Here is a 12,876-nt window from a genome sequence, read left to right as displayed (position 1 = left end):
CACACAAGAAACTGACATCTATGTCCCCAGTTAAATGTAAAACTTGTTAAATGTTGCAGTGTTAAATAGGAGCTATGTCGGAAACAAGGAAGGGACCAATTAGGGCCTGGACCCCCCTAGTCTGACGCTGATTAGGACTCAGGCCCACTGGGAGATCCTATGGTCCTCTTGCAGTCCAGTCTGACCCTGAGAGCAGATAGTCCAGAATTCAATTACAGTATCTATTGCTCAGGTTGAATGGAAAATATGTTATTTGATTATCACAAAAACATATATTATATACATAAAACAATATTATATATTATATTATATACATATATTATATAATATTCTGCCAAACTCTCTATACAGCATTCCCTTTAATTAGGCTGTTGGCCCAACATGTCTCCATGTCAGGCTTAGAGTTTACACAGAATAAAACTGGGACCATTCAACAAATCAGTTATAGAGCCAAAAGCTTAAATTGGTTGGTGTAAGATTATTTTATTTAGCTTTTGCAAGAGAATGCAGGGAATGATTTGCACTACAATAGCATCTCATAAATAGACATACAAGGGCCCTCATTAACACAAGTGCAATTTCAGACAATGTATTTTTACTTACAATGCAGCTTTTTCCCTCACAATTTTAAGGTAATTTTGGCCAAGAGCAGAGTTGTGCCTAGTGCCTGCCTCAGTTCTGACCAATCAAAATGAATTGCAGAGGTACATGTTCAGGCCTGGACTGGCAATCTGTGGGTTCTGGAAAATGCCAGAGATGCTGCTGTAAGGTGCCATAGAAAGTCAGTATTTAGTGGGCTGGTTGGGGCTGATTGGGCCTCTATGTACCTGAAATGCCAGGGCCTATTTTAATTCTCAGTCCAGACCTGTGCATGTTGACATATCACGTGCAGCCTGTGTCACTGGGGGCACTTACATGTGACTTGGTATAGCTCTGGTCCCAAGTCCAACTGTAGGGAACTGCAAGGAGCATTTTTGGAACCAAGTACCTTTTAAACATTTGGATCAATGCATGCAACCACTGTTTCCAATTTTTGTTGAGCTGCATTTGTAACGCAGCCCTTTTAACTAATCGCATATCATCAGGGATTTCTAAAACATTTAAACCCTCACACCCTTCGTTCTAAATGACAGCATGAAATGATGACATGGGGTTAATTTAGTTATAGGGATTTCCAAATAAAATCATACAAATACATTCTAATGAGAAAGCTCATTTATGTGAATTGTTTCATGCAAGGGAAAATATGAAACAAGATATTAGAAAAACCTGACAGTTCTGGGTCATGTAATGAGAATGGAGAGAGCTGACAAGTGTAATAATATGAACCTTAAGTGGAAAAATCTGCTACAAAAACACACAAACATGTATACGCCTCCTCTCTCTCTTTCGTAGCTGCTTTCTTTCACGTATTATAATGCTTGAAATCTGGGACATGTGGAATTACTGTATACAATGTAATATATTGTTTGTGTAGCACTGATAAAATAGTTATGGAACGCATATTTGCGCGCTAGCGTGTACAAGCACACATGTGTACAGAGCTGACCCATTAAAGATTTTTCTGTGCTCTTGTTCTGTACATTCCTACATAGTGATTTACTGTATCTGTAATATTCACAAGATATTCTGCGGACACTAGAATACATGCATATCATGCCTTAACAGAAACACCCTAGAATCAGCAGGCTCCAAGTCCAGGCATAACAGACTTGAATGCAGCAAATCAAGCAGAGATAAGCAATGAGAGAAGGAAGATGTGTGGCTGTCCTTTGTAATGAATAACCAAGCCAGCTGCCTCTTCCCAATACTATAATCTGTGTGTATTCCCCTCGCCTCCCCCTCTCTGAGCAGCATAGGGAGAACACCAGGCTGCTATTGTGCAGCGACTGAGATAACTGCAGCAGCCGAGGATATTAGCATTCCATTAGGGATGGGGACAGATTGCCTTTCCCTTGTACACTGCTGCTGATGCTATTGCTGAAGCCATGAACATACTCGTGCTTCTCTGCTGCACTTGCTTTGCAGCTAATGATTAATTGCACTGCTCTGGGGCCTCTACTGCGCATGCTGCAGGTGCACACTGCTCCTCCATCTTATGCTTCCTGCAACTGCAGCTGCCAGGATCACATCGTTTAATAAATAAAAGCACGGAGATTGGGGCAAAGGCTGCAGCTGCCTGGTAATTTGACTGATCCTCCTGTGTCAGAGGATTACCCATACACACAGAATAATCAACAAGGGGAATATGAATGGCTATCATGAGTCTGGAGCATCGTGATCCTTATCTCTCGGACATTTTCTCCATCATTCACATCTAAAGGGCCCTTTGCATTTTTTTTGTCAATTTTTTTTCGATGGATGTTTCCTTGTCTACTACTGGTGGTGTGTGAAGAGAAGTAGTGTCTTGTAAGCCAACCCCAGGGTGAGTGTTTTCTCTCTTTCCCTGCTCTCTCCAGAGCAGATTTTTATTTCTTTTTCTCAATCTGTGTCAGATTGTCAGGCTGTTGTTTGGTTTATGGTATATCTCTCTGGTTAATTAGTCTAGCCGAGCAATAGAGCAATAACTGCAAGATGCAAAGCAGTAGAGGAGGGAGCCCTGAGGCTGCTGTCACGTTCACAAAAACTCAATAAAGTTGTTGGAGGTTTGAATATCTGCCGCAGGGAATGTTGGGTGTTGTGGTTTTTATTCTATGGGGATGCCAAACAGAGTTATGTCCCCTGGGTCAAGCAGCCTTGCTTTCGTCACGTCAAGTAGTTTAGGACTTGATCAGCAAAATGTTGACCTTCATAGGCTCCATTCATTTTTTCCATCTAATAACATCATCTAGTATTGCTATCCTGTGTATCCTATGTATTCTGTGTGAGAAGAATATGAATGTGCGCACCAGGATCATTGTTCTAAATTACTGCTGGAATAAGTAAGAATCCTGCATTATTCATGACATGGGTGATGGCTATAAATAACGCACGATGACTGCAAATCAATGTGATTTACTGAAATTCAATTTGTATTGAAAGGTCTGTTTAATGACTTACAGTAGCAGCACTGAGGTTGGTCGGAGTCATCACTTTTTGTGCTGTGGGAAGGGGGGGGGATGTCTTTGTTTTTAAAGGATGGTAAAAGGCTATTGGTTGGGGTCCCTGTAAATTATAAAACTGGGATTACTAGCTTTTCAAATTTGGCTGAACTACAACTTCCACCTTTGTGCCTCAGAGAAAGCAAGCGCCTTTATTTTCCCAAGTATACTCTCTAACTCCATAAAATACATATTAGCATTTTAATAGAAATGCTTTGTCTTCATTTCTTGAGAATGACTTGATAGGAAATGTATAGGTTTGATAAAGAGAATTATGATCTGAAGGAGATAGTGTCACTGAATATTATTTTTAAAAATATGCAAAAACTGCACTAGTATTATCTTATAACAAAACATTTCCAAAGTATAGAAAACATATCAAAAGTCGGGATTGGACAGGTCATAGAGTTGGGCCAACAGGTGCCAAATACAAAATTGTCTATAACTTTCATTTAACTTTATCATCCATATCATCCAATGGATTGGTTAAAATATTATTATATTACTTCCCATTGTGTGTTTATTATACATATATATATATACATATATATAATACACAAAAGCCATGAATATCCTGTAAATTATATCCTTATCAACGTTGCTTAGAGATGTCATTGGTTATAATTGGAGCTTAGTGATGTCACTTCTGTCACATGACTCACTGAGACTTGTGTATTATAAAAATAAAGTACCCCCTGTTGCAACATATTAGGATATTAGAAGTCACCTCGGAGTTCCATGACCTGTATAAAAACACTCAGTAACTTATATTCTTATATTTTACAAAAGGGGGTACTTTATTCACTATATTACTATATTGCTGTAGGTAGGGTATTAGACCGGCCTAGCTGGTAAATTCGAGCTAGGGCCGGGCTGGTATTACAAATTTACTGGCAATATACGTGCTGGTAAATTTGTTATACCTTATAAATCCTTCCCTTCCCTCACCACCTCCGCTGCTTGATTCCCTTTATAAGAACAGGCCTTCCTCTGCTTTGTTTTGGTCTGTGCTCCACATCCATAGGAACATGTCAGTATTACAAGAAACATAGAGGCACAATCATTTTACTGTCTCAAAGCCCAACCCCTAGCCCACTGACGCGGACATAACGCCCATAGATTCAAATTGGAGAAAAAAATGTTGCACATCCAAGAAAATTCACTGTGCGTGAAAATAAATTGTCACCCATAGACTTTAGTGCATTTTTGGCCTATCTTAGTCCTCAGCCATGTGTGTTTTGGGACCTTTCTGGCAAAAGCTATTTGGGTCAGTTACCATGACCCAGAGGAACCTTGATTCTTCAATAGACTGTAGTATATTTTTAATTCAAACAGTGCAATGTTTGGTTGCGCTGTTTAACTCCCAATGAAGGTCCCTGTGGGCGACATTGAGCAAAATAATCATTTGGAACATTAACCAGCAAATCCTGGGAGTGCCTTTCTTTGGCATTGTTTATGCTGTTGTGCCTGTGCACCCAGTTAAAGGAACAGTTTCAGTGAGTCATGTGAAAGAAATTACATCAGTAACCTCCGATAATGACTTCAATTTGCACTGTTTATCTTGTGTATTATATATATATATATGTGTGTGTGTGTGTGTGTGTGTATGTATGTATGCGTGTGTATATATTCTACACAAGACCCCATCCTGTAAATTATATCCCTATAAATAGTGCTTAGTGATCCAATCAAATAATAATATAACTTTATTTTAAAGGGCATGTAAAGGAAAATAAAATCCCATTTTTACTTTCTTTAATGAAAAAGAAACCTATCTCCAATATACTTTAATTAAAAAATGTGTACCGTTTTTATAAGAAACCTGACTGTATGCAGTGAAATTCTCCCTTCATTTACTGCTGTGGATAGGAATTGTCAGATGGTCCCTAACTGCTGAGCAGGGAAACAATCATACTTATGAACAGCAGGGGGAGCCCCCGCCTTACTTCCCAGCCATGCAGAACTCAAGCAGCTTTGTTTATGACGATCCCTAAGCAGCCCAGACCACACTGAGCATGTGCACAGTCTTAGTCTTGCAAAGATGTTTAACAAAGTTACAAGATGTTGACCCCCTGTAGCCAACTTTGAAAGCATGAATTATTTGTTTGATTAGGCTTGTGGTGCAGTAAGTTCATGTTTATATTTAGTATACAAAATACAGCATTTCTAGCCTTATTCTATTTTAGACTTTACATGCCCTTTAATAACTTTATTTATCGTTTTTATAATGATAATTTAAACCTAACTATTGTAGTACTTAAGCCAAAACTAAATTTAAACCCCCATTATAATTACCTAATTCCCTGGGCCGGTGCTCCTGTCTGCCAAGAAATGTACTGGCCTGGAGTATTTATGTAGAATATGCTCGTCTTCTTCAGCTTCCTCCATCTTCTTCATTTCGGTCTAGGCAGGTGGCACCCCCCAGTGATTTTAACCTTAGTTCTCCTTTAAATGAAAGTGTCACTTTCCCTTTTTGCAAACTGAAGCACAAATTCTACATTTTGTAGAAAAAAAACCATTTTAATTCCACAGTAATTTTGTTTGCAATAATACTCTTAGAACAAGCTTAATTTCTTTTGCCTTCAGAAATGTTAATTGGCCTGTATTTCATCTACATCTTGCTATGTTCCCTAGCCTGTACTGTGCAATGTATAATTATCCACCCAGCTGACTTATACATTTAATTATGAGAAATCTTTCTACAAAGTCTTAAACCTTTCTTGATAAAAAAAAAGACAGCTTTCCAAATCCTTTCTTTAAATTTCTATTCATTTCCGCATCTTGTGGAGCCAGTTATAATTTAAGTGTAGCAGCTTACTATTACCCTGTAAATGCAATGGTTGCGGAAATTTCAAAGCGTGTCATTTGATTGTAGAGGTAAGTTAGGAAGGAAGAACCAGATATTCCCCTGGAACAAATGTTTTTATACAAGCATGCTTGCTAAAAGATACGCTGTTTTTTTACTGGCCACATTATTCTTCTTTCATGCACATCTGCCAAATACTTGGGGGTTATTTAACAAGTGGTCCTGGCAATAAAGCAGGAAAAGGCTATAGTGAATATATTGGGGCATATTTATCAAAGAGTGAAGTTGGAGGTCCTCTAGAGTGAAACTCCGCCACTCTCGATTCATTTGTATGGGATTTTTAAAAGAGTATTTATCAATGGGTGAAAGTGAAAGTTAATCCTTTGATAAATACGCCTTTCAAAATACCAAAGAAATGAATGGAGAGTGTCAAAATTTCCCTCTAGAAGACCGTGGCGATCTCTAACTTCACTCTTTATAAAAATACCCCATAGAATTGCTCAGTTTAAAGCCTTGCAGTTTGAGTTTTTTTAGTTTTAGTTTTTGTGCACACAATTACCTTTTGGTGGTTCATGACATTAATGTTTTAAGTGATTTCTGAGATAATTACAGTTTTATACTGCTAGACAGACTTGGCTCAACAGCTCTCTTTGGGGCAAATTCATCAACCTCCGAAAATTCATCAGCGACGGCTTCGCTCACAGCGCAACACTTTGCCAGGCGTAGATCCGCCAGGACAACGCTAATTCACTAAAATCCGAAGTTGCGTCCAGGGCGTTGAATGCTGGCGAATTTGCGCTGGAATTACTGCGACAAGCAAAGTGAAGTTGCGCTAGCGTTGCCTAATTTGCATATGGCGGGAATTTAAAGTTCAATGAACGTATATACTGCAGCAAATACATTACACTACACAAGCCCGGGAAATCTTAATAAAATAAAATAGAGTTGTTATATTGCCCTACACATGAGCCAAGTGTATAGTTTATGTGCCATATGTTAGGAAATGTAGGGGGGGAAAAAATGTCATGCTCTTTTTCAGCCGATCACCCTGAAAACGCTAGAGTTTTTTGGGACTTTTGGGAAAAATTTTCAACTATTTTTTTAGGAACTCCTATCTAATCTATTGCACTTCTCCTGGTCTGAGGTGATGAAGGCAAGTCTGTAGCAAGAGGTAACGTTAAGTAAAATCCGCATCTACGTCCATTCGCCAGAGCGCAAATTCGCCTGGCGTTAGGGAGTGAAGTAACAATAGAGTCTATCTCCATCGCTAGCGAAGTTACGCCAGCGACCATTAGTAAATCGGTGAAGTACCGAAATGACGTCACGCTGGCGAATTTTCATCTGCGTTAGTCACTTTGCCCTTTAGTAGATTTTCCCCTTTGAAGGGTCAGAGTGTCAGTGAATCTAAGGGGCAGATTTATCAAGGGTCAAATTTTTTTATGGCCAAAACTGTCAAATTCGACTAGGGAATTGTTCAAATTCAGAGTTTTTAAAAAAATTCTAATTCCATTTTCGAGATTTATCATATTCTGGCCCTTTAAGAACTCAAATTCGACTATTCGCCAGCTAAAACCTGCCAGATTGCTGTTTTAGTGAAAGGGAGACGTCCTGGGATCAATTTGGAGGTGTTTGCACCCTTCCTAACATTCCAGTTTTTTTCAGAGAAAAAACTGTAATTGAGTTTTTAAAATTCAAATTGAATTAGATTCAAGTTTTCAGGTTGATCCGATTCACCCGAGATTTGATTTATTTTAATAAATTTAGATTGGTCGAGTTTCCAGTTCATGGGAGTTTAAGGGAGTTTTTAAAAACTCACATGAATTCGAAATTTGACCTTTGATAATGTGCCTCTAACTGTGCATTGTATGTGTGCTTACTAAATTTGCTTATCCTTAGGGCTGCTGACTTCCAGTTGAGCCAAAAGCCTGGTATTAGTCTAAAAATGCTAATGTCTCAGAAGCCGAAATAGAAAATGAATGCAAATTGCAAAAGTGCTCAGGGATGCACCCGATTTAGCTTACATAAACAAATTTTTTTGTGTTTAAATTCCGTTTAAAGGAGAATTCAACCTGTAATAAAAAAAAACCCTCCCTGGGTAGACCCTTCCTCCTCCCCCCAGCCTACCTGCCCCTAATTTTTTACTCACCTCTCCATGCAAATTCTGGCCTCGGAGTTCACGGCAGCCATCTTCATCTTAGTCGGTAATCTTAGGGGCCCATTCACTAAGCTCGAGTGAAGGATTCGAATGAAAAATACTTTGAATTTCGAAGTATTTTTTGGGTACTTCGACCATCGAATGGGCTACTTCGACCTTCGACTACGACCTTCGACTTCGATTCGAACGTTTCGAACGAAAAATCGTTCGACTATTCGACCATTCGATAGTCGAAGTACTTTCCCTTTAAAAAAAACTTCGACCCCCTACTTCGGCAGATAAAACCTACCGAAGTCAATGTTAGCCTATGGGGAAGGTCCCCATAGGTTTGCTAACCTTTTTTTGATCGAAGGATTTTCCTTCGATCGTTGGATTAAAATCCTTCGAATCGTTCGATTCGAAGGATTTAATCCTTCGATCGATCGAACGAACGTTTAGCGCTAAATCCTTCGACTTCGATATTCGAAGTCGAAGGATTTCAATTCGAGGGTCGAATTTCGAAGTATTTTTAACTTCGAAATTCGACCCTTAGTGAATCTGCCCCTTAGTGTCTTGCCTTTAAGACTTAAACGTAAAACACATTGTGTGCACACCTTTAACAAGGTGCTGTGTGCTGGATCTTCATTAGATATGGGGTTTACCTTGAAATGTTAAGGTGGCTTGGCAATTTTATTATCATAACTTTATTGATAAAAACCCTGCTTTTTAAAATGTCTGCACTTGCTCAGATACTGTATGACGTATTTATTGCGTACTTATTACTCTCTTTTGGCTTTAGATTAGAGCCTAAACTGCCCTAGTATGTATTGGTGTGGTTATTCTCCACCTCCAACTTCTAAGGAGAAAGAGATTGACCTGCCCAGTCAATTGCTACATAAGCTGATCTATTGTCAGGTCTTTTTCTTAGTCCATACAAGATACAGAGATTTTATTGTATTACATTAATTTCAAGAGTATCCTGAAAAACAATTCAGCATGTACCATTTCCCTTTATCCATAGCTATAAGAATTCCTTGGGGAGCGGCTTCACAGTCTGAAAACCAATGTCCTTCAATGCAACAATGCAACTGCTATTGTATTATATATCATAACTAGATTTATTGTAAATTTTCTTTCAGGTAAATATATCTCTATACTACAAATTAGAATATATATATATACAGTATATATATATGTGTGTGTGCGTATATACATATAATACACAAAAGCCATGAATATCTTGTAAATTATATCCTTATAAACGGTGAGTTCTGATGTCATCAGTTATAAACGGTGAGTTCTGATGTCATTTCTGTCACATGACTCACTGAAATTTGTGTATTATAATAAATAAAGTACCCTCAGTTGCAAAATATGAGGATATTAGAAGTTACCTCGGAGTTCCATGACCTGTATAAAAACACTCGGCCTTCAGCCTCGTGTTTTTATATGGTCATGAAAATCCTCGGTAACTTATAATATCCTTATATTTTACAAGAGGGGGTACTTTATTCACTATATAATATTGCCACTAAATAACAAATATGTTTTGAAAATGTTTTTATGTTTATGTTTTAACAAACCATTACAAAATGGTATAACTAAATAGGAAAGTATTCATAAAATAACTTTTTTTTGTAATTTGACAGGACCATTGACCCAAGATTCATGAATCAAGATGAAGTTTCTACTGGGAATTCTTCTGTTCCTCATTTTTTCCCTTTGGTTTGATGGAGTCCACTCTAAATTAAAATCCGGGAAAAAAGGGAAGGGCAAAAAGAAACAGTATCTATGTCCATCGTAAGTTGTTATTTTGCAATATTTATATTTAAAAAATGCACATTGGGTGAATTAGACCTTAAAGGGGCTGTTCACCTTTAAATTAACTTTTAGTATGATGTAGAGAGTGATATTTTGAGACAATTTGCAATTGGTTTTTATTTTTTATTATGGGGCAGATTTATCAAGGGTCGAATTTCAAAGTGGAAAATACTTCGAAATTCGACCATCGAATAGAATCCTCTGACATTCGAATTCCAAGTCAGGGGATTTTATTCATTGTACGATCGTAGTACGATCGTACGATTTTATCGTACGATCGTACAATTTTCCTTTGAAACCAAAAAACTGCAAAGAATTGCTCTGAAAGGTCCCCATAGGCTAACGTAGCACTTCGGCAGGTTTAAGTTGCCGAAGTATTGAAGTCGAAGTTTTTTAAAGAGACAGAACTTCGATTATCGAATGGTCGAATAGTCGACCATTCGATAATCGAATAGTCGACTGGTCGAATAGTCGAACGATTTTTACTTCGAATCGTTTGAGTCTAAGTCGAAGGCTGTAGTAGAGTATTCGATGGTCGAAGTACCCAAAAAATTACTTCGAAATTCGAACTTCAAAATTCCATGTTTGAATTTTTCAGTTTTTTATGGTCAAAACTGTCAAATTCGAGTTATTCAAATTTGATTCGAGTTTTTAAAAAAAATTTAAATAAATTTTCGAGATTTATCATACTCTGGCCTTTTAAGAACTCAAATTTGACTATTCGGTACTTAAAACCTGCCAATGTCAATGGGAGAGATCCAGGGATCAGTTTTGAGTTGTTTGCAGCTTTCCTTACATTCGAGTTTTTTTCAGATACATAACTCAAATCGAGTTTTTGGGTCGCTTTTATTTATCCGAGTTTTAAATACAGTATTTGATTGTATTAATAAATTTCGATTGGTTGAATTTCGAGTTCATGGAAGTTTAAATTCTTAAATTCTAAATTTGACCCTTGATAAATGTGCCTGTATATCTACTAGAAAATAATAAGGATTCATTATATCTTAGTTTGGATCAAGTACAAGATAATGTTTTATTATTACAGAGAAAAAGGAAATCATTTTTCAATATTTGGATTACTTGGATAAAATGGAGTTTATGGGAGACAGCCTTTCTGTAATTTTCTGATAATGTGTTTTCGGATAACAGATCCCATACCTGTATATTTTAGTCTGTCATAAGTTATTACACTACACTGCAATGTGTTCTTTTCGCAGGGCCCTTTTTATTTCTTGTATTGGTTGTATTTTTGTATCTAATATGTATGTTTAATGTATACACCTATCTATTGTATACCGCTGTGGAATATCTTGGTGCTTTATAAATATGTGTTATTAATAATAATAAAAATATTTTTTTATTATTATTGATAGGCAGAACTGCGTGGCTGTAAATGAATATGCACATACAAGTGATTTCCATAGCATTGCTTGATTTTCTTATTTTGCTTTTGTGTCTTTTTCATGATATGTTCTACTGTACTGTAACTCTATCAAGATCCAGATAAACACCTATGAAATATGCTGGAAATTTAAGTAAATAATTTAACAAATTCAATTGTGTTTTGCCAAAGGCATCAGCCACCTGTTACTGTTCATTTCAAATGCCTGTCCTAATTTCATGAGCTATATACACAGTATTCTTTATATCTGGTTGTATATTGCCTACACTTACAGAATAAAATGAAAGTGAACAGTGTTTTATATTTTGAATATACTGCCAATTTTTTAGAATGGTTTTTGGCAACATCATCTCTGAATAGACAATAGCCACCCCTTAGACAAACAAATGAAAACAAAACGTCCTTATTATATGTCTAGTCTTACTGGCCTTTTTTTCATAGACCGTCTTCTTGCGTGGCAATTTGAAGTTGTAGCAACTTACAGCCACGTCACTGTTTGTACAGGAGAAGCTATAAAGACAAATTATTATTATATGTTAAAGGGGAACTATTGTGAAAAATAAAATTTAATATAGACATCATACTGAAATAAGAAAGAAACTTTCTAAATACAATCATTTAAATATTCGGCATTGTTTCTGAAATGATCAAGTTTATCTTCACTATGCCTCTATCAGCATCTGTTTCTCTTCATTCTGTCTTCTTGCAGCAGTTGGGTGTCAGATATTCATAATAATAATGAATTGCAACTCCACTGGAGACTTTAAAGCAGGAATGCAGCTGCACTGGGCCCCAGTAGGCCACCTATCTGGTTTTAAAGGGCATGTAAAGTCTAAAATAGAATAAGGCTAGAAATGCTGTATTTTGTATACTATAAACATGAACATACTGCACCACAAGTCTAATCAAACAAATAATTTATGCTTTCAAAGTTGGCTACAGGGGGTCACCATTTTGTAACTTTGTTAAACATCTTTGCAAGACTAAGACTGTGCACATGCTCAGTGTGGTCTGGGCTGCTTAGGGATCGTCATAACAAAGCTGCTTGAGTTCTGCATGGCTGGGAAGTAAGGCAGAGGCTCCCCCTGCTGTTCATAATTATGATTGTTTCCCTGCTCAGCAGTTAGGGACCATCTGACAATTCCTATCCACAGCAGTAAAGGAAGGGAGAATTTCACTGCATACACATTTTTTAATTAAAGTATATTGGAGATAGGTTTCTTTTTCATTAAAGAAAGTAAAAATGGGATTTTATTTTTTGCCTTTACATGCCCTTTAAGTAAAGAAAATGTGGCCCAAACTCTAACCTGCCATGGGGCCCTATGCTACATATACAGTAAGTGCACCCTATGCATTATGGATAACTGCAGTAATTAGAGAAGCCAACACTTTACATAATATAATCCCTACAATTTTATATAATAAACTAATTGACAGATTACAGATGAATGCATTCTTAATATATAGCAATGTGACATTTGGTGCAACTATTTCTCCACGTAGCTTAATGAGTATGAATATAAATTACTACCTGTGAATTTAATAGGCTGCCATGTGCCCTGTGGGACATACAGGGTAATCTTTTGATCTGTGCTACATATAAGATACATACAGTACATTTTTATGAGCAATT

General features: G+C 37.1%; 1 protein-coding gene across 1 annotated transcript in view; it reads left to right on the top strand.

The window, feature by feature from the left end:
* The first annotated feature begins 1,866 nt into the window (after positions 1 to 1,866).
* glrb.L (glycine receptor beta L homeolog) overlaps positions 1,867 to 12,876 on the top strand; it is a 72,797-nt gene continuing 61,787 nt past the window's right edge. Inside the window, exons 1-2 of the mRNA XM_018231185.2 lie at positions 1,867 to 2,425; positions 9,670 to 9,820. Coding sequence (XP_018086674.1) covers positions 9,699 to 9,820 — 122 coding nt within the window. The 5' untranslated portion in view covers positions 1,867 to 2,425; positions 9,670 to 9,698. The remainder of the gene's footprint in view (positions 2,426 to 9,669; positions 9,821 to 12,876) is intronic.

This window comes from Xenopus laevis, chromosome 1L (assembly GCF_017654675.1).
Source record: "Xenopus laevis strain J_2021 chromosome 1L, Xenopus_laevis_v10.1, whole genome shotgun sequence".
In the NCBI taxonomy this organism is placed as follows: Eukaryota; Metazoa; Chordata; class Amphibia; order Anura; family Pipidae; genus Xenopus; species Xenopus laevis.
The sequence above is the reverse complement of the archived record's forward strand: the minus strand, read 5'-3'. Positions and strand labels throughout refer to the sequence as shown.